The sequence below is a fragment of the Adiantum capillus-veneris genome, chromosome 1 (genome assembly GCF_014529385.1).
Source record: "Adiantum capillus-veneris isolate H3 chromosome 1, ASM1452938v2, whole genome shotgun sequence".
In the NCBI taxonomy this organism is placed as follows: Eukaryota; Viridiplantae; Streptophyta; class Polypodiopsida; order Polypodiales; family Pteridaceae; genus Adiantum; species Adiantum capillus-veneris.
The window spans coordinates 183,374,214-183,402,064 of NC_140931.1; the positions used below are offsets into that span (position 1 = coordinate 183,374,214).

Genomic DNA, 27,851 nt, shown 5'->3' on the forward strand with positions numbered 1-27,851 from the left:
TTTGATTACTGATTTGAGTGATGCCCATGTTCGTCTTGTCCCTAGAGTGGATTGTAAGATGCCAAACATTCTTGCACATTCTTTAGGATCAAGTAATTGATAAGGTTTTGATTGATGGCAGCGTGGGTGTAAATATGGCTCCACATTTTATGTGTGAATCCTCCATTCGTTGTCCACATGGAAAATCAATGCAAAGTTTCCCCTCTAAAATTTGTTAACAAATCGCAGGTATTTACTTTTCATGTCCTTTGTTGTTTTGTGGTTGGATGTTGCTAGTTTAGAATATAATCCGTTGTTGGAGAGGCCATGATTGAAGTAAGCCAGAGAGGAGTTGCCCCCGTGGCAAGCAGACAAAATGCTACATCAAAACTTGGCTAGCCTTGTGCAACCCCCATGTCATCGGCATTGAATATCCTATCTCAATAGGCTCATCAATTAGTTACTTTAGTTTTTGTACTTGTAGTGCCTTCTGGTAGTAGCAACTACATCCTTGCTTGCTAAACAAAATGTGGTTTCTACTACACCTACTATTTGGTCACCTTGAATTAGTGTAATAATGTTAGTTTTCGGCTTCACTCTTCACACTCTATACCTGTTGTAACTCCTAATGTACCAAAAGTACATTATCTTAGACATCATATTTTGAGCAAGGTCTTTAGATGGATCAAGCCAAGGTTGAGGCCATTTTCAAGTGGCCTTCTCCCACCAATTTAGAGGAAGTACAAGTTGCACAATATTAGCATATTCAAATATTTTAACTTCATGCAAAAGTGCTCTCATGCTAAGTTGCCTCTAGTACAAATTGCAATTGAAACCACATTTTGAATGTTGCAAAAATGTGGCCATCTGTGTAAAATCTATTCAGGTCTTGCATAACGAGCTCATTGCTGCTACATGAACATGGCTCTTGACTATTGCTCGAATACGATCAAAACTCAAAGAATGCCAATGGCCATTTTGTTCACAGTGTCCTAGGAATATAATGGTCTCTAGCGAGCGTTTCTCAAAGGTGACCATCTTCTTCCTCTTCACTATCCTTGTAGGATGAACCATAGTGTTGGTGTGATTTGCCTCTCTCTTGCCCATTGCCCAATTCGACCGCAAAAGCCTCTCTATGTGGTCTAATGTGGTGGCAGATCTCATGTCGACACCATTGCTTTAAACCTGACCTCTGTTCTATCTCTCCTCTCTCTCTTTCTATCCCTCCTGACGCTCACGCACGCTCACACAGCCACGCATTGCCCTCCGAAGTTAATAGAGACCCTGCCCTCCGTTGCATTCTACACGTTCCGAGTCCTTTCCGCCCACCATTGCCGCCTAATCGCTCACAAAGTGCTCGTATTGGGCTCTCTGTTTCACCATCGTCGATCATCGCTCGGATTGCTGTGTTGGGGTGATCGAGCAGCAGATCTTGTTGGCAAAAAGGGCCTTCTACAGATCCGATTGCTCAAATACGCGATCAAGGGAAGGCAAATGAGAGTGATGACCACAGCACCCCTCCCGGGGCTGCTTCTATGATGATGGATTATACAGAAGGTAATGGGTGAAGGTTTTCTGCCATCACATGACGATGCCTGGCCTTGTACATAGAAGCCCTCAACTGCCCAACCAGTCATCTGGATCAATAGCTGATTGTCAAGGAGGATTTATTCCAAGCCTCTACAAAGATGGCGCTGATCATTCGCAACTTCGCCGGGTATGTTTCTGATGAGCTTTGGTGGTTTTGCGTGTTTTCTTAAGGTTAGCATAGAAGGAACGGAGTTGATCAGCCTACATAGCGAAATGCCAGGGATCATCTCTGATCTCGAAGCCAGTGGATAAGGGAATAGTGATGTATTCATGTTTTCGTGTTGTGATATGATTCTCACTTTCTGGGTGGATGTCAATTGAGAACAATCACCAATTATTTTGCTGTCTTTCTAAATATTTTCAATTTGCATAGGTTTAATAACCATAAGTATGTGCGTGAGAACATGAATAAGAATTGATCATTTTCATTGCTTGGAAATGTTCTTCTAATGTCTCTCAAAATATGGTTTTAGGGACCATAAATATGTGCTTAAGTGCTACTTTTACGATTGGTTCAGAGAAAAGGTGAAAGCAATTAATGCATCATTTAACTTGGCATGCTCCATTTTGAAGGGCTTTCCAGTACGTTCTGTTTAAGTGCTACGTGTATGATTGGTTTAGAGAATTGGTGAAAGCAATCAATGCATGATTTAAATTGGCATGCTCCATTTTCAAGGGCTAACTTTTTTTGTTGAAATATCAGTTTTGGAACGAATTGAGCACTGCTGCTAGGCGTGACTTATTACGGATCGATAAACACAGTCTATTTGAGCAGGTTCGCAAGAACTTGTATTGCTCAAGGTGCAACGGTCTACTATTAGAAGCTTTTTCTCAACTTGTTACCTACAGCAAGAGCCACCAGGGAGGCTCTTTTTGCACTGGAAAGCTTGCTGGTGGGTGCAATAAAGCACACTGTGACAGAAGAGGATGCTCACCTAGTTTTCACTCACAAGATGATGTAAGGGACCCTTCAGTACATCCATGGGGTGGTTTAACTGCGGTCCGTGACAGCACACTGACACTTCTAGACTGCTTTTTGGATGGACAAGCTCTGGAGGTGATTCAAAACGTAAGTAGGGTGTTTGTTATCTATTTGATTACAGCAGATGGAGTTTACTTTGTAGCTCAAACGACCTCATTGTTATTGAATTTGGCTCTGCAGGTTTGTGATTGTGCCCGTGCGAGAGAGCGGGAGCGCGAACTTCTCTATCCCGACGCTTGTGGGGGTGGAGGGAGAGGTTGGATAACCCAAGGCGTTGGTAGTTTTGGTTCTGGCAGAGGGCACAGCCTCAAAGAGACTTGCGCTCTGCACACTGCAAGACTATCTTGCGACGCTCTTGTAGACTTCTGGTCTGCCTTAGGCGAGGAGACAAGGAGATCATTGCTAAGAATGAAAGAAGAAGATTTTATCGCACGACTTATGTTCAGGTGAGCTTGGAGGAGCCTGCCAAGCTGTCCTTAAAGTGTGATCACTTGGTAGATTATCAAAGGTATCTAATGTAATTAGATTTTTGGTTTCTTTGACAGATTTGAGAGCAAGCGGTTCTGTAGGGACTGTCGAAGAAATGTTTTGAAAGAGCTTAAAGAGCTAAAAGAGTTAAAGCGTTCTCGCAAGGAACCTAAATGTACGAGATGGTTTTGTAATGCAGATACAGCTTTTCGATACGAGGTAATTGGCTGTTACATTCACTTATCATAAGCAAAACAACCCCCCCCCCCCCCCCCCCCCCCCCCAAAGTGCCCCGGCTCGCGAAGAAAAAAGAAAAATGGTGAAATCTCACAATGGCTTGCTCAAAAGATGGCGTGTGCACGCACGCGCGCGTGCGCACACACACACACACACCCCTCCAGCGAGAATGGATGTGCAATGCATTTTCACAAAGAAGGAAGGCAATATGAGATAGGCATACCAAGGGAAGCTAAAACAAATTTGCCCTTTGTGTGTATTACGGATTTGTGTAATAGCTGATTGTGAGCATACAAGTTGACACTAGCTTGCTCAACCTGTTCTTTCAAGACAACAATGCCATACAGGCACTTGTAATTATCTTGAAGGTATGTGCTCGTTGGCCAAGTTATCATCAATTATAGGTAGTGGGTAGGGAGGAGTAATTTTGATAGGGTGAAATGTAAGACAGACATGGCTCGAATAGCGAGAATCATCGAATGAGTGGTCATCCAGGAACTAATTGCTGATCGCGCAGAGAAATGTTGTCTGTGTCATTTTTGGTTCCAAGTTGACGCTCATCAATAGAAAGACAATTTCCAACTGGTTCAAGCTGGCTTACACTTTCCTTATCACAAAGGGCTTGATTAGTTGATAACTTGCTACGGAGGGACTTGCAGGCAAGAGAGACGATGTCTGGGTCATTTTTTTCAGAACTTATCCTAGTAGAATGGTTTATACGACCAGCTGTCTTGCTGGTAGCCTCTTATCGAAGTAGGAGATGCAAATTCCTGGACACAAATCTTTGTTATTGTTTGGGATGACATTTTAAGGCTGCCTCTACCTTCACATGAGGTTTCACGTAAGTCGTTAGTTTCCTTTAAAGGCTGTTTACTTCGATTGTCGATTTATCCTTATCTTGGGGAGTATTGCATAGAGATGTGTTTTGTGTTTTGGAAGGTTTCACACTCATGAGACATGTTCCCCCCCCCCCCCCCCCCCCCCCCCCCCCCCCCCCCCCCCCCCCCCCCCCCTATTTTAAATCCCTTTTGTGAAGCTCATATTGTTTTACTTTCCAATCCATGGGCAATCACTTTGGACACTTCAAACATTAGTCTGTGTATCAATCTGGCTTTCGGGGCCGTGTCAAAGGCTTTGCGGAAATCGACAAAGCTATGATAAATCCTCCTCCAATTTGCTCTGCCCTCCTCAATGATCGCTCTAAGCGTGAACATATGATAATTGTAGAGAATCCTCTCCTGAATCTAGCTTGCCTTGAAGCTCATACACCCTCTTTGTCCATCTGCTCAACTCATGCTCAAGTATAGATGCATATAGCTTGGCCAATGAGTGGCCGATCATGTTAGTACGATAGTTAGCTTGTCTCGTCGGATCTCTAGACTTGAGTAGTGGTACAGTCATAGATGCACTCCAAGTCTGAGGAAACTCCTTACATATTGCCCTATTGAACATAAAGGCCAACAAACCATTGGTATGATATCTAGCATGTATGAAATGCACTGTCACTATACCATCGTGATCCTGTGCCCTCCTTGTGTGCAATCGGTAAATGGCTCGTCAATGGCTCTCCTCACGATCTCTGTTGCCAAGAAAGTAAAGGCGGGAACACATGGCTCTAGCGGGTTTGGCAATGGTAATTGCTGTGCTATTGTGTATAGAGAGGATGCATATGGTGTCCATGTCTTTGTTGAAGTAATGACTGGGGAGGGTGGCTTCTCTCGAAAGGGTGGCTTCTCTCGAAAGAGTCTTCAAGCCTCCCTAGAGTCCTAGCTCAAGAGCATTTGATAACTATTTCTCTCAAGCTGAGCTAAGAAAGCTCTCTTCTTTGGCTGTGTAAGGCGTCGGAAGATTAAACGTGATTGCTCATGTGTGATGTCTCCCAAAGCCCTCTCTCTCTGTGTAGCTGCCTCATCATCATACCAACTATTGTCGGGCATACTCCAAGACCAGGGTCTCCCAGTAATGTGAGAGTAGGGAAAACTGTGGCTGCTGCTGTGTGTATCGTCTCTGTCAATATTTGGGCGAGCTTTGACAAGGGTCTATGGGGTTCTCCCCTGCTAGAAGACTACGCAGCTCTGCTATTTACACTCCCATCTTTGTGTGCGAGCGCACGCGCAGAAGTGGTGTCTTGGATGGCAATGCGTCGCATGATGAAAGCGACCAATAGTGTAAGTAAATCTATTGCATAAGATATATAAACATGGTCTACAACCACTCCAATTGGTATGGGCGAGATTGATAAGTTTGGAATGCATGGTACAAGTGATGTGGGAGTTGAAACATAATCCTTAGTGCTAGCACGATGTCTAGGAGGGAAGCAAGTGAAGTTGCTTGAAGAGGAGTATCTATCAAGGCCATTCAAAATGGCCAATCGATGTCTTGTGCCCATCTCAATGAAGTATCTCCCATACTCTGTAAAATCCTTAGCATCCTTTGAGGTCCTAGAGAGCCCCATTTGTGTGGAGTCTAGCTCTCTCTAACATCTCCTTAGAAGTATTTAAAGAGGATGCCTGGTGACATGCTATTCTAGCATTGAAATCCCTGAGTAGGATAACATCTCTATCCCTCGAGAGAACTCCCAAATATCCTCATCTAGTATCATGTATGGTGACCCGCCCTTAGGTGAAGCATAAGGAGGGAAGTAACATATAGCAATGTAGAGAGCTTTGCCCTCCTCCGCTCTAACTCATAGGGGACGAATGGTAGCGAAACGAATGATCAGAGTACGTTCCTTGGAGGTTCCCCCATCACCTCCTCCTTTCTTGCCCACTCTCCATACTCCGGTATGTTTTAGCTCCATGATTGCCATATGTGCATAGAGGCTTTTCACTTCCTCTTCCACGTTGTTGGTGTCCTTAACACACGTGACTCGTACATCGAGAACCTGTGCCCTCCTCTGCCCTTCCTCAATTGTCATGTTGATGATAGAGGTGGGATTGGGGGTTTTATGTTTATCTTTTTTGGCCATTTGGATCCATTGGTCCACTTCCTCCACTTGCTTCTTGGTGCAGGTGAGCACTTCTACCCATGAAGAGGTCTCCTGTGCCTCTTGCTCCTCCGCTTGGATGGTGAGCACTTGCGCCTTAATGATATGAAACGCTTATGCTATGGATGACCGAATCTCTCCTTCTTCAAGCTTGGTCCGGGAGCTCATGTCTTCCAACTCTTCCTTTAGTTTGTCGATATATTCATTTGATGTCTCCAGTTTGCTTTTGAGATAGGTACACTCCGCCTAGAGAGCCATAATCTTTTGCAACTGTCATGTACATATTTTCCTAATGTAACATTTCCTGTTCAACATGCATATTTCCGTCACAAGCTTGTCCTTTCTCCTCTCTCTGGATGTGATATGATTTTTGGCTCAAGCGGTTTCATGAGGTTGATCTACAAGTTAGTTGAAAGAGAATACTCATTATTTTTTCAGGAGGGTCCATGTTTTGTGGTCATTGGCGGTCATAAGAGCACCCCGTATGTGTCACTAATCTGTCATTCATGTTTTAAAAGGGGGATTTAACGCAGAGTCCAATAGCATCTCTCAATACACAATCACATAGTTTAGAAAAAAATCAATCATTGCATGATAAGAAACTCTCTCTATCATTTATTCTCTCAAGCACGAGAAGCATTTCTTGTATGGTAGAGATTTAGTAGTTAGTAATGATCATCAAGCCTCAAGTGGCTCCAGCCCATGCCTCGCGCATTTTAGAGCGACCGCCAAGCTAGATGGTCCCAGTCCGTTGGGCAATATGGTGGTTTGATTGATTATGTTCCTAGTAAAGCTAACCCAATTGCAGATGTGTTCGATGACGAAGGACAGATCTTGGCTCTCGAGTTGAGGTGCACAATACCCATTCAGGAAGTATCGGGAGCCGGAGCAGTTTTTTCTGCATCGCTTTCGACCGGCTCAAAGAAGCCACACAACAGATTGGGTCGATGACGAGTTCTTCACAGATTTCCCCGAGGAGATGGCGAACTACCACAAAGCCATACAGCTCGGTACCCACACAACAGAGTCCTTTTGAAGTTCAAGTTTCGTGGAATACACACAACAGAGTGGGTCGACGAAGAGTTCTTCACAGATTCCTTGGAGGAGTTGGCGGACTGCCAAGAAGCCATACAACTCGGTACCAGTACCTCACCTTGAAAAGGGGGGGATGGGATGTCACGTGCATATCTATGGTGCATGTGGACAAGCTTATTTCTACTTCTAGGATTTAGGATAGGCTAGGAAGTGTACTGGCACCCTTGTGAGCCTGTATGCAGGACATGCATGTCCAAGCACTTTAGATTAGTTGCATACCGTCCGATTGCATGAGCACAACCAGTGTCTACTGAGTGTAGGCAGTGGGAAGTGTTCGTATAGTCCAGCATCAATATCCAAGTCTAGGTAGTATTTGCATATGAAGCACCTCTTATCAAGAGGTTATTAACTCATTAAAGAGTGATGTATTAGCTTTATTGTAGCAAGTTGTGGGGTTTATTAGAGCCCTGCTCGACCTGCATGAAATACCTATAAAAGTGACCCTAGGGGTCATCCATTGCACCAAGTGAAGTTAGTACCCCTTGAACAACACTACCATGGCCAAGCGTTTCCTTCCCAATAGCATCCCTGGCGTTTTTCACCAACACATCGAGCACCCATGGCGTTTTTGCCCAGCATCAGCCTCCAATACCCAATCAGTCCGGCAGTACCAGATCAGCCCTAGCGTTAGCAGTTTTCAGCCTTCACCTCACTGTACCATCTCAGATCTAGCTAGTCACATCAGCGTTTTCAGATTTCACCCCATTTCCGACATCGTCATTAACACACTCGTCATCGGCCATAGCAGATCAACCCATAGCCTCTTCAAGTTGTAGATCGTGCGCAGTTTCCCTATCATTTTGCATTTCCAGCCCTTAGCCTCTCAAACCTAAGCATCAATAGCAAGATCCCATCAACCTCTCAGCATCTAGGACCATTGTGTCAGCATTTGTGCAATCTAAAGCAAATACCTCTGTAGCAAGAGAGAGGGGGGTCTTGGTTTGGGACCCATCCAGTGTTAAGTCCTTCACTCAGTATCTTCTCTCTCTCGTCTTTGCCCATTTCTCTCATGAACTAAAAGAAACCTTGAGTACACGTCGAGCACTCATCTTGAGTTATCACCTTAAATCACTACCATTACACATTACACTGCTAGGGCTCTATTGACAATGTCGAGGGTACTTTTTGTCTCTTTCTTATGTGCCAAAAGGGCTTGCTTGATGGCCTCCTCCACCTCATCCCTTGTCATCCTATCGTCCTTTGCATCTTCTTGGCCGATTTCATGGGTGTTCGACTGAAGTGACCTCCCTCTCCCATACATGAGCATGAGGAGCCGGGGGGGGGGGGGGGGGGGGGGGGGGGGGGGGGGGGGGGGGTTACACAAGCCCCTTGCTTGAAGCAAGCAGGTCCTTTGCTTCGGGTTAAATCAAGCTTCGATCGCAAAGAGAGACTTACGGGCCTTAATACAGGTGGCAGCGGTCAACGAACAATTTGTGCGGCTCAAGCTTACATGCTCTTGAAGTAGAGAGAGAGAGAGAGAGAGAGAGAGAGAGAGAGAGAGAGAGAGAGAGAGAGAGAGAGAGAGAGAGAGAGAGAGAGAGAGAGAGAGAGAGAGAGAGAGAGAGAGAGAGAGAGAGAGATTTTATTATCGTCCTCTACTACATGTGATGTAGTATGTGTATGGCAGATGAGTGACTCTCGATGCTCCAAAATTGTGGTGATGAGAGTCGCAATGGAGAGACCACATTGTGGTTGGGAGAGGAAAGTGTGTAGGTCTAAGCCATGGCTGAAAATGTGAGAGAAGCAAGTTTGATGTGACCAAAAGCTGAGCACTCTAGTAGCGTGTGGTACTCAGACTCTCGAACTTGCAGTGAGCATAATGTGCACAGTCGATTTGACTCTTCTCCATTGCCCCAACGCCCTGTCTCGCATCGAAGGAAATGGGAGCTAAGCCAAATGGCTGCGATAGTGCGTATCGCCGACAAGGGGATAGGCTCAAGTATATAAGTGTGAGTACGGTTTCCTCTTTCAACGAAGGACATGGTTTTGTAGTTGGGGGCAATATGGGTGGTGTAATGTATGAAGCGTGACCCACCGGATTTCTCCCAAGCCGTAATACACTTGGGAGTCAATTGAAGCATCATGTAGCAAGTGTAATGCATCCCATCTCCCAAACCACTTCTTTATGTCTTGCATCCATCCCGTGCTCAAGCTCTTGCTTTTATTCGTCTTTTGAACTTTTTTGCTTGCTTCCCATGCGATTGTAGGAAGTCGATGTGAGGGGTTTTGACGCATCTTTATCATGTACTCCACAACCCTTTCCATGCCCATAACCTCAATTGGAAGAGATCCCGACTCAAAAAGTAGGAGCGTATATGGTGTTTGTGTCTTAACTTGGAGAAAGTTTGTAAGAAAACGCTTTTGGACATTCTCAAACTCTTTCCAAGTAGACTTTGAGATGCTCCCGCCCACACTTCAACTCCATAAAGAAGAACCGGTGTCACCAATGCATCAAAAAGATACTTCTTGAGAACCCAACACTTGATGTTTCCCGCATTACACATGTTCTCAAATGCATAATATGCTCTCTTTCGCGCTTCCAAACGACGCATAGCACATTCATGCCACTTGTGATTGGACGGAACCTCAAGGCCAAGGTACTTAAAGCTCTCAACAACTTCAAGTGTCTCATTGTTGTACACAATGCATGGCTTTGGATTCATTCACAATCAGCCCACTATGCAAGCAAAAGTTCTTAAGGACAACCATAAGCTTTTGTGCATCTTCTAAAGTGTGTGATGGCTCAAATTCTTTGCTGCAGTCTCTGTCGATGCTGTGAGAGAGAGGTGGTATAGCTACGAATTTTCCCCGTTCGAAGTGGAGAGGGCCAACGGGAAGAGGAAGCCACACAAGGGCAGCCCGTAGACTCTCGCTCTCTGTGTAACCAAGCCCTGAGGGTGCATAAAATCTCAATCTCTCTCTCTCTCTCTCTCTCTCTCTCTCTCTCTCTCTCTCTCTCTCTGTGCCCGCCCTGCCTTGCACCCGCCCGCGCCCGCGCCCGCTGCCCTACCCTCGCTGCCCCTCGCTCCCTCGCTGCCTGCGCTGCACCCTCGCGTCAGCCTTGTCCGCGCGCTCGCTACCCTGCCCTGCTCGCGCGCTGCACACCCGTGGCGCCTTGCTGTGCACGCGCTCTCTCCCCCCCCCCCCCCCACCCCCCCCTCTTTTCCTTTCATGCGTAGGATGTCCATTCTCTACGCGTAGGGAGTTAATTTTTTTATTTTATTTCCCCCCCGCCCCGCCCCCCTTCCCTCCACTCTATCTACCATACTTCCCCCCCCCCCCCCCCCCTCTCTCTCTACAATCTGTAACTACCGCTATCTCCCCCGGGCCGTACAGCCTCGCGCTCCACCACTCTCCGAGACCGCCGCTAGCGTGGGTGCACACGGGAATCTAGCAACTCCCTTGCGGACGACTCCCCCACATGCCCAACTACCGCGCCCGCTGCGAGGGTGGGTGCACACGTACATCTAACACCCTTGCGGACGGCGATCAAGCATGAGGAAGACGAACGATAAAGCCGACCCCCTAGAGGATGCCATTCAAAAATGCAAAGATGAAATGACAAAGACCATTACCAAGATGAACCACAATCTTTGGGGCACAATAAACATGCTCGAAGGACGTGTGCTGATCCAAGAGAGCAAGATAAGCACGTTGGAAGACCGAGTGACGACCCAAGAGGAAGAGATCGCGTCACTCAAGAAAGAACTTGCCGAAGCCCGATCAAGAAACACACTGGAAGAGGGCGAACTGCAATCCTCAGTAATCGAAGAAATCAACACGATCAAGGAACAAGTACGGGCCATCAAAGAGGGAGAAGAACAACACAAAGAAATGACGACTTCTTGGGTGGATGTTCTTACCAAAACCCAACAGAAGGCGGACGAAGCCGAGAAATGGATCAAGGTGGCCAAGAAAGGAAAAGACAAGGAGATAACGCCCACGTCCACACCCAACAACATCATTAACCAGACACTAGAGGAGGAGCAGAGGAGAAGGGTGCGCGCTTTACATATAAGAATTTGCGGTCTTAAAGACAAAGGCAATGTGGACGAAGAAGTAAAAGAACTCACAGCCTTGATGGGGATTCATGAGCCGACACACACAAGGGCATGGAGAGTGGGCAACATAAAGAAAAATGGAGGCAGTGGAGAAACCTCAAAAGAAAGAGCACTCATCCTCCGTTTTCCCTCCATGGAAGCAAAGAAGTCATTCTTGAAGAAAAGACCAACTCTTAAAGAGACTGGCATCTTTCTCGGGGATGATCTTACCCTCTCGCAGATCGCTCATATGCAGGAAGTAATGCTGGAGATTAGAGCGGCAAGGGAAAAAGGCAAGATCGCTTTTTACCGAGACGGAAAAGTGGTAATACTAGAGCTACGCTCCACATGACGGTGCGAGACCTATGGGACCACACTCAAAGTAGCTGCCTGGAACTGCAATGGACCTATGCGTCTTGATGCGGGTGCCTTTGAGGATAGCTTTACTGGAAGAGACATCATCTTTTACTCTGAGACACACCAGGCCCCTACAGAGGGCGGGGCTCGAGGGGAGTGGCAGTGTTATTTAGAGAGGATCTGCAGCCACTGATACATATAGCCCGCAGGGACGAGCAGGCTAGGTACATGTGGGTGAGATTGAAAGCAGAGATAGTCAGATACCTCTATCTAGCTATTTGCTACTTTCCCCCGAGTACATCAGTTTATGCATCACCCCGAGTACATCAGTTTATGCATCACCCAGAGGACAGTCCCCTTTCTCTATTTTGGATGATGACATATGGGAGTTCTCTAGGGACGGTGACATTATCATCGTAGGGAACTTCAATGCTAGGACTGCCCATCACCAGGCAGTGTTTTATGATACTTCAGAGGAGATGCTAAAGTTTGATTTCTAGGATTAAGTTTTTAAGATGTCTTATCCTTTTTTTTTGCTTAAAGTTGAGTACTTGTTTTAAGCCAAGTAAGTTGCGTCAACTTATTTTACACATGCCTTTTCTAAAAACATTTTTAAGTTAATAATGTTTTGTTTTATCTAGTTTTGTTTCGTAGCAAACAAAGTGATTTAATTTGTTTGCTTGTTTGTTTTTGTTTTTCTTTTCTTGTGTCCCTTGCTTTTATAGTTTTATGAGTGCTTTATTCCCTCTTATAATTCGTGAGTTTAGACTATTCTGAACTTATGAAGGTATATCACACGATTTGGAATATACTGAGTATGGGAGACACTTGATAGACATGGGCACTGCACATGGATTGGCCATCTTGAACGGCCTACAGAGATTTCCTGCTGCGGGAGGTTTTACATGCTTCCCACACAGACATGGAGCCAGCACAGTGGACTATGTCATGGCACAACCGAATCTCATCTCTAGTATCCAGGACCTCACAGTTGAGCCCAGACTGGTCGGGGTGGCAGTGGATCATGCTCTGGTGTCGATGACCATCTCCTTCCAGTACAGTGCAGCACACAGGCCACGAGTAGCAGCCCCTACTCGCTACACATTCACACGGGAGACGGATTCTGTATACATGGACGGAATCTACCGACGCCTATGTACTGAGGACTCGGAGCGACCTCTGGAGGAGCTAACTACTATACTGACACAGACATTACATGAGGCAGCAGTAGAAGCATACCCACACACCCTGCCTGAGTAGAGCCGCCGATCAGGGAGCATGCCTCAGAACAGCTGGAACGATGAGAAGTGCCGCCAGACTAGAGCCAGATTGCAGAGAGAGGTGCTGTTGGGGGACGTCACTCACAGACAGTCACAGATTGACTTCCGACGCCTGGTGCGGCGGAAGAAGAGGGCTTTTTTGGCTCGACTTGAGCAGGATCTATATCAGCTATTCTTGAGTCAGGACTCGTGTGAGGCGTGGCGGTTCTTTCATGAGCAGTCCTCCCCCCCCCCTGCTATTTCCTCCACAGAGACCTGGGGGCAGTACGCATCATCTTTGTACACAGTACCTGGACAGCCGCCCCTCCCCACCCCCCCGATCCATGCCCACACGCGTGTGTCTTTTTCACTGCTGAGATGGTGAAGAAATCTATCGACAAGATGAAGACTGGGAGAGCATATGATCATGATGGCCTAGTCGCTGAGCATTTCATGCATGCCAAAGACCTACTAGCAGAGCTTCTAGCAGTTATGTTTGACCGGGCCATGTGTGAGGGCCTACCAGACACTTGGAGCCTATCTACGATCGTACCTATCTTCAAATCAGGAGACCCCATGGAGCCTGGGAATTATCGCACTATTATGATTGGGCACACACTGGCACCGTTGTATGCATCCATTCTGGAGCAACAGCTGAGTAGATGGGCAGAGAGGGAAGGAATACGTGCAACTGGGCAGGTAGGATTCAGGAGAGGCTTCTCTACTCTTGACCATATCCTAACACTCAGGGCCATCATCGAAGAAGGCAGATCTCATGGGAGACGGATCTATTGTAGCTTTGTGGACTTCCGCAAAGCTTTCGACACGGTACCGAGAGCTAGACTGATGCGCAGACTACTGGAAATGGGAGTACCCACAGAACTCATTTGGGGGATCATGGCATTGTACAGATCAGTAGTAGGGCGTGTACGCACCCCGGAGGGACTTTCTACACCGGTTCACTCCACTATTGGGGTGAAGCAGGGCTGCCCGCTCTCCCCTGCTCTTTTCGGTATGTATGTGGATGAGGTTTCTGACTACATTGACAGCGATGGGGATAAAGGTGCTTAGTTGGCAGGGACATGGATTCCACTTCTGTTATATGCTGATGACATAGTGTTGATCTCCGAAACCCCCAGAGGGAATGCAACGTCAATTGGATGCTTTGCATACGTTTGCCCACGAAAGTGGTTTGTGTGTCAACCTGGGTAAAACCAAGGTTATGGTGTTTAATACCACCCCACAGTGGATCAGGAGGTCAACACCTACATTCACATACGACGAGGAGACTGTGGAGTACATAGACGCTTACACTTACCTTGGAGTGGTTTTTAGCGGACCTGCATTCTCACTCAAAAAAGCAGCAGAGACCTGACCTACTAGAGCCCACGCAGCTTTGGGGAGATTGGAGAGGATGTGTTCGCAGGTTCAGTTTCAGGAGCCCCGGACGAAGCTCTAGCTCTTTGACACCTTGGTGGCTTCAACATTGCTCTATGGAACCGAGATATGGGGACCTTCACTGGATCACCATGGGAGGCCGGGTCGCTCAGACGGATGGGGGAACATGGAGAAACCTCTCGTCTCTATGATCTCGAGGCTCATTAGAGCCAAGGCATCAGTACCACGGGCCATTATCTGAGGAGAGCTAGCGGCCCCCCCACTTGTGGTGGAGGTGCTCACCAGATCAGTCTCCTTCATAAACTGCACATGGGCACTTCCTAGAGACAGATATGCTCGCATAGCACTTGAATCCTCTCGACAGTTAGCCATACAAGGAGATACAACATGCTGGTATGGGGAGATGACATCATGGTTTCAGGCACATGGGTTCAGCATAGACAAGTTGCCACCATTCCATTACTCATTGGATGCACCATCTCTCACTCTTACACAGTTAGAGATCACCAAGCTCATCCGCCAAGACCTGACCCAACTAGACACCAGAAGGACATGGATACAACCAGCACAGGAATTGGGCACGAAGATGGCTTTCTACAGAGACCACCTCCTCCAGCTTACGGAAGATGGTTTTGTGGCGAGACCCAGATACATGGATACCCACTTGTCTCATGGGATACAATGTGCTATTGGCCAGTTACGCACATCTTCTCACCAGTTGCGGATTGAGACTGGGAGATATAGCGGAGTACCAGCAGAGGACAGGACATGCCCCTTGTGTAACATGGAACCTGAGACAGAGCTACACTATACATGCCGCTGCCCCGTCTACTACGAGATATGAGGCCGCTTCCATTGCTTGTTCAGAGAGGGTTTTGGATCACTCTCAAGTGTCATGGGATACGAAGATCAGAGATGTCTGGGTTTGTTCTTGCTCGAGCTGCGCAGACACAAAGATAGCCTGATGAATGGCGAGGCTAGCCAGTCTCAAAGACGGATCAGAGACTTCTTCAGAGCAGACACGGGATAGCCGCAAGAGCCACCCCCACAGCAGAGCTCCCCCTCGTCTCACACCAGAGGCACACTGATTGACCGAGCGATTGAACTAGGGAAATCCAGGCGCTCGCGACTGCGAAGAACTACACAGCATCGGCGGAGGCTACGACAGAAAATTCGGAGCACGCTGGCCAGGCATGCACGACGCTCGGTCAGACTACTAACCATGGAGGAAATTGATGAGATTCGCCAACGACCGATGCTAGATCTCTTGTGATTCAACTATCCCAACAAGCCACCCATTTTTCTGCTTAGTTTTTGCTTGACTCACATCAACCAACTTGGGACCCCATAGTATATATCTTTGTTTTGTACTGTTGTTAGGTTATTTTGTTACTCTGACTTTGTATCAGATCCACCACTTTGTAACTTTCAGGTCTCATAGGTCATTATGGCCTTTTGAAGACGTTAATATAACATTTCATTTCATTTCTCTCTCTCTCTCTCTCTCTCTCTCTCTCTCTCTCTCTCTCTCTCTCTCTCTCTCTTTGTTCCCCCTGAAATTGTGTTGCTAGAGTCACACTTGGATGTAACATTTTGGTCTCGTGGCCATTTTGGCCTTTTGAAGACGTTAATATAACATTTCATTTCTCTCTCTTCCTTTTTGTCTTTCTATAATAATATATTTATGTGTTGCTTATAAATAAACAAACGAAACTTGTTTCTTGGCCTTTTGAAGTCTCATATCATTTCTTTCTCTTACTTTTTGTCCCTCTATAATAATATATTCATGTGTTGCTTATAAATAAACAAACGAAACTTGTTTCTTTCGCTTTTAGAAGTTTATAATGCGGTTTCATATGTATGATAGCCGTGTCATACCTGGTGTTTCTGAACCCTTGGCTACACTCGTCTTGGGGGTTTATTTTTCCTATTCTATATAGAGTTGGAATTCTTCTCAAATAAATCAGCTTTTATTGATCTAATATTTGGTATTATTTTAGTGGCTTGTGCAATTGATGGATCTCATTTGTATTGAGTGGTTCTCATGTTTTTGCGGTTCCAAGTGTTTTCCAGCATAGCTTTAGCGCCTATCTATGTACGTATGTGTCACGGGTACATGTGTAATGTGCAGCGGAAGTGAATGATGGTGTAACCTCAGGATGAGTGTACGGTGAGTGCTCAAGGTTCCTTTTACTCTAGAGGAAGAGGGAGCCTTCCTCGCTTAGAGAGAGAGAGTGCAATGACCAAACAAGAGAGTGAAAAATGTGAGTGCAAAGTGCATGAGTGCTAGAGAGAGAGAGAGAGAGAGAGAGAGAGAGAGAGAGAGAGAGAGAGAGAGAGAGAGAGAGAGAGAGAGAAATTGAAATTGAAATGTTATATTAACGTCTTCAAAAGGCCATAGTGACCTATGAGACCAGAAAGTTACAAGGTGGTGGATCTGATACAAAGTCAGAGTAACAAAATAACCTAATCAACAGTACAAAACAAAGATATATATTATGGGATTCTAGATAGGTCGATGTGAGAGAGAGAGAGAGAGAGAGAGAGAGAGAGAGAGAGAGAGACGACACCAGATGGGGTCCCAAACCCCTCTCCAAGGGCCCTCCTCTCTATTGCTAGAGAGGTTGTTGCTTTACATTGCACAAGGTCTGGTACAATGCTTCTAGATGCTGTGGTACTTGACGGCGACGACGACGACGAAGATTGAGGGATGAAATGAAAAACGCTAGGGCTGAAGCTGGCTGAAAACTGAGTGCTGACCTAGGGCTGAATTCTGCAACTGTGCCGGCGACGACGGTGACGATGAGGCTATGCAAAAACGCTGCTGAAATCTGAGAACGCTGGCTGAATTGTGGGCTGAAAACAGATCGCTGGCTGATCTTTGTGGTAGGGAGAATTGGAGAGGATCTGCTACCGGGCAAAACGGTGCGGCGAGGCTAAGGGCTGGTCTGAAACGCTGGTCTCCTTGGGGAAAACGCTGATGCTTTAGATGCAAAAATGCCAATCCTGCTGCTTGAGAAAACATTGGAGAGCTTGAGGGTACTGCTGGTGTGCTTGGTACCGTGCTCTATCTCTGTCTTTTGCCTTCTCCCACCGCCCTATGGCCACTTATATGGCCCCCCACAATCTGGGTCGAGTAGTGCAGATATAACCTCCACGATTTGGGTTTGTTTTTAAGTGACTTATTTAATAAGTGACATAAGAGGTAGTTCCTATGCAATTAATTCCTGCGGTGCAAAATGCTCATGCTGGGTGCTATGGGTTGTGCAATCAGAGGGTATGCAGCTACTCTTTAAGTGCCTGGACATGCACGGCCCGCGTACAAGCTCACAAGGGTGCCAGAACACTTCCTAGGCTACCTGAACCCTAGAAGTAGGAATAGTTTGTCCACATGCACATAGGGTTAGATGTGCACGTGACAACATGAAACCAGAGATTGCAATGCTTGGGAAGCTTGTTAGGAACCTTCTCTTCTTAATAGGGAAAGAGATAGGTGTTTTGATACTAGTCTTTGGTTTCTTTTGAAAGACATTTTGGTGAGAGTATTCATGGTAATTGGGAGAGAGTATGTCATTTTTCGGGTTGGCTTTTGCAGTTTCTGCATTTAGGCTATTTTTATTTAGGAGTTTCTATAATCACAAGATGTAGGCTGTACTTATTGCTATTCAACTTTACAGGGTTTTATATGTGGCATGTTTTCTATTGGTCTGTGAAGGATAGGTAATAGGTGGCTTGAAAGTAAAATGAGATTAGCTCTTGCAATAATTGATTTAAATATTTTATGCTGTAGACACGTTTAGATGGAGGTTAGACCTTGACAATAAAGTGTCGTATACCAAGAGATTTAAAATAAAAGTAAAGGTTGTTTAAGAATCAAATATGAATAGCTCTTGAAATAGAGAGATGGTATGACAATGTTTTGGCCCCCACCATTTCTTTTCAATTTCATCCTGATCTGGCAGCTGTTACTGTATCTTAAGATGCATGCATTTCTTCGTTGCTTTTCTTTCCATCCTGATTTTTGCCGTTTTACATGTGATGGTGGACTTTTTAGTCAGAATCAGCTAACCTGGTTGATCTGGGTTATTTTCGCTTACAGGTTTCAAATACTTCTGTACATGTTAATTGGAAGGAATGTGTTGGAGGAGATTTTGGGAGCATGTATCAGCATTTTGAATGGGCTCTAGGTTCAGCAGAAGGAAACTCTGACATTTTGGGGTTTGAAGATGTTGGGCTTTCAGAGGGTGCAAGGGTCGATGGTCTTGATTTATCACAGATTTCACTATTTTTCATAACTCTCAGAGCTTGGAAGCATGATGGACGGTGTACTGAAGTATCAGTCAAGGCTCACGGCTTGAAAGGCAAACAATGCGTGCATCGAAGACTCCTTGTCGGTGATGGATATGTGATGATAACAAAAGGAGATAGCATTAAGCGGTTCTTTGAACATGCAGAGGAAGCTGAAGAGGAGGAGGTAAGTCGTTATTGTATGAGATGTTTGAAGCAAGTGTAATGGAATTAAGTGCTAAACTATTTTCGTCAATAGGACGATGATGGAATGGACAAGAGTGGAAGTGAACCTGAGAATGAAGGCTTTCGTGTTCAAAAGCACGCGAAAAGTCCCGAACTTGCACGGGAGTTTCTTCTGGATGCAGCTACAATAATTTTCAAAGAGCAGGTAGTGCACATTCTGTCATTTTTGAACCCCTTTATTATTCCCCTTGGTAGGCAGGCCTCTTCGTTCTTAGGGGCCCTTTTCAGGAAACCTTAATGCTAGTCATTTATGGCCCAAAGCTATTTTGAGGCACTTGAACATTTTGTGACCTAGTGATGATTACTCTATCATCGAGCTCGGTAAACAAGTTAGATAAAACTTGCACAAATGGGATGTGTTTTGCATTGAGATCCATTGGAGGAAGCATGGTTATTAGCGGACGATTTTAAGACGATGTGATTTATGTGTGATGAAAATCATTTTGAAAGCAGGATTCTATGATATCTGAAGTGGTGTTGAGTTCGACGGAGGGTGGGGTGCATTAAACTTTTATAGCCGGAGGGACATTGCGAGGGGTGATGATGGCCCTCACAAAGTCCCCTCAAAACGTGGACAATTACCTCAACAGAATGATCTTGGCCGAAAAGAATTGCTTTACTTTCTCCCCTTTATTTTCAAAACAATGTATGTAGAAAATTGCTGTCTTATCAAATAGCCATTAGCATGGGCTGGATGGGAGCTTGCTATCTCGTCCCATGTAAACTAGACACAGATGGGGTGGCCCTCACCCAAAAAAACCAGAAGTGTACCTCCAGCCCCATTTTCCAGTAGTGAAAGATATAATGCCCAAGAGACATTTCAGTGAGAGACCATCATGCATAATAGCACATATTCAGAATCCAGATTCTGAACATCTGATTTCCTTAACACTTGCCTTGTTAGGTACAATTGGGGGTTAGGATAGCACAACATGGAAGCATAATTGTGAGACACGCTCAAGAGAGCAAATCTTGTATGTATTGTCGTATGTTTGAGCTTTTGCTCATGTCATCATCATTCATAAGATACCCCTCGTGATGACTTACGATTAGACCACAAATATGATAGCCCATAACGACTTTAACCTTGCAAGAGGGATCCAAAAGGGCCAAAATCATGATGAAATGAAATGAAAGCACGTATTCCCTACATGACATCCCTGTATGATTACAGTGTGGCACACATGCTATGGATTTCATCTTAGAATATGCACATTGTTCCCCAATAACTATGGTGTGTGCTAAGGGAAAACATGTCTAGATGTTTAGTTTGGGTTCTAACTTCTATTTATGTCGATGTTACTTAACATGGGAAATATACTTTCTTTTGGAGAGCATACTATACTAGGTTCCGGATTGCATTGTGTTGCACGTATTGTATGCAAGGACCTACCATACTACGTTCCAAACTGCATTGTGTTGTTGTCAAGTGCAACGGAAGTGTTAAAGGATTTAGCTCGGATCTAGTACTTAGCACAAACACAAGATTACTTTACTTCACTTGAACGAGCTGAACTAAACTGGATGATAGAGAGAGACGCACCAGGGCACCTGTATCATTCTTTGAGTACACTGTCAGGATTGGAAGGTTAGCATTGATGAGACAGCAACCAGAGCAGCCCACTCGTATGCGTTTTTGGTTACATTCAGGCCTCTCCCATGCCTATCTGCAGCAGTTTTGGTCCGCCATCTGGGATTTACATGCGGCTCGTCGTATTTCCTTTTTCATGTGGATGATTGCACATGCGGGACTTCCAGTTGGGACTTGGCTAGCTACTATGGGTCATGATCCGTTATGTACTCGCTGTCCTTTGCGACTACTTGAGTCACCTGCCCACTGTCTTTGGTCATGCTCAACTTCCCATGTAGTGTGGCTTGCAGTTCACTTTCTACTCAGTAGAACAGGTGTTCAGCATGGATTTCTCACTTGGGGATCTGTCTCATGGTTGATGCCGATGCCCGGCCCGCATCTTTTCTACGAGGGCTCAGCCCACAGATCCAGCCTTCATGCTTACCTCGATTGGTTATCGGCGAGGGACTTTGGCTATGCTACCACAGATCGCTTGGCAGGGGGATTCTCAGACGCGTGACGAAGTTTTTTCAGTCATCACTAGTATTACACTATGGAATGTTTGGAGAGCTCGTTGTCTTTACATTCTCAGTGCGGCTCCACAGCTCCTTCAGGATATCCTCACTGCCATTTGGCTGGACATCATTCACACACTGATTTGGCAGTGGGATTCTTCCTCAGGTACATCTCGAGCAGCCGAGGCTCGTCAATTTGCCTTCCTTCGGCGTTGGGCTCGATCCCCACTCTTCTTCACACCGACAGGTGGTCAGATTACTTGGCATTATGCCCCTCCTCAGTGGTTTCTCCTCCACTCCTCACACCGACCACCATGAGATTGTTCTAGTCGAGAAGTCACTATAGTGGCTCTCCTCCTTACATTCAGCTTGTACACCCCACGTGATAGGCTATTTTGGCATCCGTTGGGGATTATATTGTACTCAGTAATATACAGCCCTGACTTTTTCCAAAAAAAAAAAAAAAAAAAAGAGACGCAAAGAGAGAGAATGAAACGACACGGCATGTCGGGTCCCAACCACCCTCAAGGGCCCCCTTGCTCTGTTGCCAGAGCAAGTACTTGCTTTATTTCTTGCACAATGCACTCTCTGACTAAAGAAACGGAAGGCTCTCCCTTCCGTAAGTAAAAGGAACCCTTGAGCACAGTTCGGAGCACTCATCTTGAGCAAAAGTTCAACATTCACTTCCGCTGCACCTTACAACATGATATTTGTGGGCATGTTTGTATCAAAGCCGATATGTTTTTGCATATATACTTGGTATAGGTTGGATTTTGGCACTTGGCACTGGCAATTCCATCAAACTACTGCCAAGTCACCTCTTCACAGTTGAAGATGACACCCCTCAACTATGCGGTTTCTAAAAGATGATGTTTTTCTTCAGATAAACCTAGAGGAAGTGATGGATAGTGATATCCAAGTACTAAGGTTTTCCCTAGTTTAGGTCACTTTGTCCTCGGCAACGGTGCCAAACATCCGGTGGCTTGTCAAGCCTCACTCTTATCTTATTGCTGATAGAGTGAGAATCACGTACATAATTGTCAATCGTGGGACGTAGCTGGCACGACTAGTGCATGGAGGCTACAAGAGATTTTCAATCTCTTGAAATGCACTGTAACTGGCACGGGCACCATGTGCCAATGGAAAAGAACAGACTTGGCGTCCCTTTTGATATTTCTTTATATTGCTCGAACTAAGTACAATGTTGGTACTCGTGCTCTGCACCTTCACCCATAATCGTGCCAGAGAATGAGCCCATGGCACATATTTAAAGACCCTTGGCCTCTCAAAAACAGTTACATAAAAAGCTTTCAAACTCAAAAGCATATGGCCCCAAAAGCTGGTGTAAAAAGCTGCCAGTGCAAATTATGGAATTCGTGCAAGTGCCATGCCAGCACGTCAGCACGTTTTGCGGGGGTTTGTATAGTCTGCCACGTCAACATGTCAACGCGTTTTGCGAGCGTTTGTACATGTGCCACGTCATCAGTAGTTTACGCAAATCCTGTGTGCGCGCGTTGGTTCTGCGTGATTTTAATGTCTTTAGGTCACTATTGGACGTGGTCCCATAAGTTGGCAAGAACTCCTCTTTAGAAATAGGCCACATGGCACGTCTTTATAAGTTGGTAAAACTTCTTCTGCTGTTGCTCCTTAGGGTTTAGGCCCCTCGTCGGCTGGGATCTACATGTTGGCTCCGTTCTTCAGTGGCTTGACACGTCAGCAGTTTGTGACATGCACACTCAATCCCAATCTACACTAAGTTGTATGCCAGACAACAAAAGCCTGTTACATACAAATAACCCTTGGGAATGTAAAGTGTCAAAAAGCATAAAAATAGGGTGCCCAACAAAAATGTCACAATTGGCACATCGAACAAAATCGGGGAAAAATCCCCCATGATGGCTAGACTCTAGAAAAGCCTCACAAGGCCAGACACAATCACAAACATGGTAGCCATGAAGTTTTGAAACATTTTGTATGAAACAAGTTTCAAAAGTTTCTAAACCTTAGCGCTAGATTAAGAAACGCCGCATCAGAAGTTTCGGTAACTAAGTGACAAGCTATAAATATGCATGTGCAAAGCTTATTTATATAACGGCTTGATGGAGAGTATACTTATAAAGACTACATCTAGACGGGAAATCCAAGAGATGACGTCCAAAACTTTGAACACCTCCTCTCAAATCTTGGGTGCATAACAAGACCAAGGGTTTGGGGCCTCCAAAAGTGAAGAAGAAGTTTGCAAGTCTAGTCCACCACTGCATTAAGCACACCTCTCTATAGAGGACTGCATGCCCAGGATAGACAGTCCTTGTTCACCAATGGCAAACAAGTGCACACAACTGCCATTAGTGTCCACCAGGCTCTAGAAACATTTTTCCAACAGACTAGAACCCCACACCAAACCGTGCCGGCATGTCATCAATAGCTATAGGTTATGGGAAAAAAAGTATGAAAGAGGCCATCGAACCTCCACTAGGACTGCGGGTTGAGCTAGAAACATGCTCACAATGCTAGAAGCCAACATAAGTTAAAAGTTCTGTGATTGAGGATCACGAAGATGAACAATCTTTGCCTGTTCTGCCAGAGCATCCACAAAGATCTGAATAGGAGCTCTAGGCTCTGCCAAGGGAGCTGGGTTCACTCCATGAGCTTGCTGCAAAGAGAAGACAAGAGGCCTATCCACATCCAGGTCTTTGAGTACAACCTTGGAATTCACCATCACCATTTGGGAAAAGTACGTGTAGATAGAAGATGGTAGGGGTGAAGGACTCAAGACCATCCGCATCAAGCCAATTCAGGTAATGCTTCCGAACATAACCTTTCATCCTATATGTAGAACAAAGAACTTGGTAGTCATATCCATTTCACGAGATCTAGAAGAATCAACAATCCTCTGTGAGTAGGAACCTGCTTTTGTATCCAGACATGCTGTCTGTGCAAGAGGTACCAACCCTCTTTGGTTGTAAAGCACGGGTCTTGAGGTAGTCGCAGTACCTCCCAGCTAGTATCATCAACCCAACTTACTTCTAGGCTGAAAACTTTGTCTGCTTGGCTGAAGCCTGAGATCTGGTGGACTGAACTGAATCTGCAGTTTGTTGAGGCTCTTATGGTGACAATTTGGCATCAATTGGAGGGCGGAATACTTGCAGATCCAGATCTGGGTGGCCCCTGTTGGCTTCCGTTAATGTATCTACAAGAAACAGGTCGCCTAGGCTGTAGCAGACAAGAGCTGATTGCTGAGTCCAAAAGCGCTAGGCTAGCTGCTTGAGGGCGCAAGTCTACCGCTAGAGGGCACCAGAGTTTCTACCGTCTTCTATCTCCACTTTTCACTCAGTCGAATGAGAGATCAAGGGGTTGAAGGGAGTGGTTTCTTCTCCATGTATGTGGCATTTTTGTGCTCAGTTGAGATTAATTTTAGAAGCTCGAGGATAAGTTCTTTAAACCTGATTGGGAGGGAGTGGTTTCTTCTTAATGGTTCAGTTGAGATGGTATAAAATGGTGGTCTTACGGTGTCAAAGATGGGTGGGAGAAGTCAAAATTGAGAAGTGTTGAAACGCTGTGCTTGTTGCTCTAGCTTTCAAATAAGCAAAAATCTTCGAAGCAGCAAGCTTGCTCCTATTTCATTGGAATCCTAAAGATTGACCTTGGTTGCTAAGTATGTGTTGGGCACTTATTGCTGGTCTTGGGAGTTCAACAGGATTTAAGCATCTTGCGTCTTTCTTGCTTTACGGCTGGGTAAATTTGGATTCCACTCGAGTGTATGGCATGCATATTGCTCTATTGAGCCTGGCCTGAGGGGCTAAGGTTTAGTGACGGTACATCCATCGATTTTGTGTTATATTCTGCAATTACAAGGTCTCATTATTATTTAATCATGTATTCTTCAGCACGAGTCTGGTTCTGAGTAGGTTGGTATTGACAGGTTGAAAAGGCCTTCCGAGAAGGAACTGCCAGACAAAATGCTCACACAATCTTTGTATGTCTTGCTCTGAATTTATTAGAAGAGCGCATACATGTTGCGTACAAGGAAATCAGTACGCTGGAAAAACAGGTGTGAGCTTTGAGCTGGCGTTTTCATTCTTTACAATGGGAACATGATTTCGAATGTGAGGATGCTAAAACTCCATCTCTTATGTCTTCACAGAAGCAGCTCCTTGAAGAGGAAGAGCATGAAAGGCGAGAGGAGGAGCAAAGGCGAGAAAGGAAGCGACTCAAAGAGAAGGAAAAGAAACTGAGGAGGAAGGAAAAGCAGAAAGGTAGGGAGCGTGAGAAGGAGAAATTCAAGTGTGATCTGCAACCTGCGTGCAATACTCCCACCGACTGTGACAGTGGAGCCACTAGTCTTCTTGATGAAAACGAGGAGGTTCGCACAGATGATGAAACAAAAGAGTCGAGAAGCATGGTGGGTGATGGCATGCTTAATGATGAATTAGAAGCATTGCAATCATCATCTCTCGAGTCAATGGAGGTACCTGATTGTAGCCACTTCAGACACGAGTCCTTGGATCATTTTGATCTCTCAATGTCAGTGGATAACTTTGACCATCTTAGCACTGTAGATAGTAACAGTAGCTTTTTCTTGGAGAGATCTAAGGCAAGCAGAAGGCGGTCAAGACCTCGGAAAGGCCAGTTCATGGAAGTCATCTCACGACGGTTTATAAGGCGAAGCTCTGTTACTTCACTTGATTCAACAGATAGTTCACAAGGTCGCATGAAGTTATCTTGCACCTCTGTGAGGGAGACATCAGAAGTGGTGACTGAGCAGGTCTTCCTGAGCAGGCAGAAGGTCCATAGAGGATTTATCAAGCCTGAGAGAAATACTGGGTCCAACTCTTCAGAAGGATGGAACAGTGTACGGTATCAACAAAGGCAAAACGGTCTTGTATCTCAAAGTTCTTCAAAGAGAACTTATTATGTCAAAACCAGGCAGAATGATACCAGCTGGTCTGGAAAAGAGTGCCTTTCAATGAAAAGTTCTCAAAGGAAAAATTCAGTTGTAGGAGGATCTCAAAAGGTTACTCAAATGGGCAGTTTTGTCTCAGGGTCATCACAATGTAACTGGAAAATCATGAAATCCATTCCGGCTGCTGGCCGTGGAAAGAGAGGGTTACCAGATCAGGATGCTTTAGCTGATTCTGAGGTTATTTCGTCCAATTCCTCCTCAGAAAGTGAGAAGGCAATAGAACCAGATTGCAAGGAAGGCAAATCAGTGGGTGCAGAACCTGCAGAGCCTTTTGTCAGTTCTGACCAGCACGCTGCTTGTGATTGTATTTCTCCTAGCAGCTCCTCAGCTTACTTTGCAGGAGAGCAGCAGCATACCATAATATCCTCGTCTGCTGATGCATGCCAGCCTGAGTCGTTGGTTTTTCTTTCAGATTCACCTGCTGTCGCTGTGGAAGCCTTGAGCAACGTAAAGCCACTGGGTAGAGTTGTGGCTGTCTCGACAGGGGAGGCTTTGGATGACGATGCAAGCCCTTCTTCTGCTATATCTTGTGTCACTGATACCAGTGATGGTGGGGGCACCAGCTGCAGCATGAGAACAGAGAGTTCCAAGTTGGGGTCCAGCTGTAGTTCCATTGAGGCATCGAATGCTGAGCTCTTGCCCTCAGTCTCTGCTGAGCATCAGGCCTGTATCAGGGCATCCATGCAACATGGTGTAGGCAATGAGAGCCTTAAGAAGGATCACCGTCTTGCACCCAAGCATGAGAACCCTCGAGCAGTCAGTGGAATAGAAAGGCTTACAGGCCCAGAATACTATCCCTATTCGAGTGCTGGTAACTTTCTGGCCTACTCCCACGACTGTACTTCTGGTTATGAGCATATGCACTTGGGTGTACACCCGGATGTTGCAGTACTTGATGGCACGTCTCATATGTGCTGCACAGATTCGACAGTGCAGCTTCCTCTGCTACCATCCTCTTTGATGCCAATGCATGTGCCTCAGTCTTTTGGGTTCCCTTGGATGCCGGGCCAATGTGTCGCACAACCAGTTTTGAGTGCAGGACTTCTTCCTTTGCCTGCTCACCCAGGGAACTTGTATGTGGATGGTTTTGGGCCATCAACTGGAGGGATGACAGCTGCGTTGCTCCCATTGCCACCTCCCTTTCAACCTGTGCCACCACCTGTCATGGGGTTTACTTGCATTCCAGCACATTCCATGAACCAGAGCTTTCCTCAATGGAGCGAGCAGCAGCTTGTCTATGACGATAGACAGGGGGCTGAAATTTTACCAATACGGAATGCTTTTGAAGAGTATGGCCTACTACGCGATTGTATGACAGAGGAGCCATCTTCTGGTTTCTCAGATTTTCCTGATGCAGCTCCAGCCACAAATGATTCATCAAATGACCCATTGGGATTCTCATTGTTTCACTTTGGAAGCCTTTCTACAGACGAGCAAGAGCTTACTATTCTTGCAAAATCTGAGGAGCACATGAAAGAAGCCTTTAAGCCACTGGATATGTCGTGTGGTAGGGCTGTGCAACAGGAAGCTGCCGGAGCACCAAAATCAAGTCTACCTGTGGAAGAGTACAGTTTGTTTGCAGCTACACCTTCTAGTAGGTTTGGATTTTTCTAAAGCATAGGATTGTAAGAGTTGGTATTGTGCCAGATGTAGTTGGAGCTACCTGCATACTCCAATGGAGTCATTTCATGGGTCCTTGATGACTGAGTCGGCCTGTACAAGTAGTGTGAAGCGGATCCCTTTATTCAGTATTTTTCTTATATTCAAGCAACATAGGTCATCATTCATTAATAAGACTCATTGGTGAACTTGGGCTTTCGATTTCTTGTACAAGTTGAGTTCACTTTGCAGTATTTAAAATTTTTGCGAAAACTATTCA

The 27,851-nt window shown here is 45.7% G+C and overlaps 1 protein-coding gene across 1 annotated transcript; it reads left to right on the forward strand.

The window, feature by feature from the left end:
* The first annotated feature begins 1,129 nt into the window (after positions 1 to 1,129).
* Positions 1,130 to 27,780, forward strand: LOC147466137 (uncharacterized). The gene is made up of 8 exons (XM_086524285.1): positions 1,130 to 1,696; positions 2,273 to 2,638; positions 2,732 to 2,997; positions 3,097 to 3,238; positions 18,491 to 18,865; positions 18,938 to 19,069; positions 24,932 to 25,060; positions 25,154 to 27,780. Exons 1-8 carry the CDS (start codon positions 1,565 to 1,567, stop codon positions 27,584 to 27,586), a joined length of 3,975 nt encoding a protein of 1,324 aa, XP_086380411.1. The 5' UTR covers positions 1,130 to 1,564; the 3' UTR covers positions 27,587 to 27,780.
* Positions 27,781 to 27,851: the final 71 nt, after the last annotated feature.

Excerpts from the sequence above, each read along its gene's own strand:
- LOC147466137 (XM_086524285.1), top strand. The coding sequence starts at position 1,565 with ATGACGATGCCTGGCCTTGTACATAGAAGCCCTCAACTGCCCAACCAG. Across the intron at positions 1,697-2,272 it reads ATCATTCGCAACTTCGCCGG|TTTTGGAACGAATTGAGCAC; the intron begins GTATGTTTCTGA and ends TTGAAATATCAG. Across the intron at positions 25,061-25,153 it reads TCAGTACGCTGGAAAAACAG|AAGCAGCTCCTTGAAGAGGA; the intron begins GTGTGAGCTTTG and ends ATGTCTTCACAG.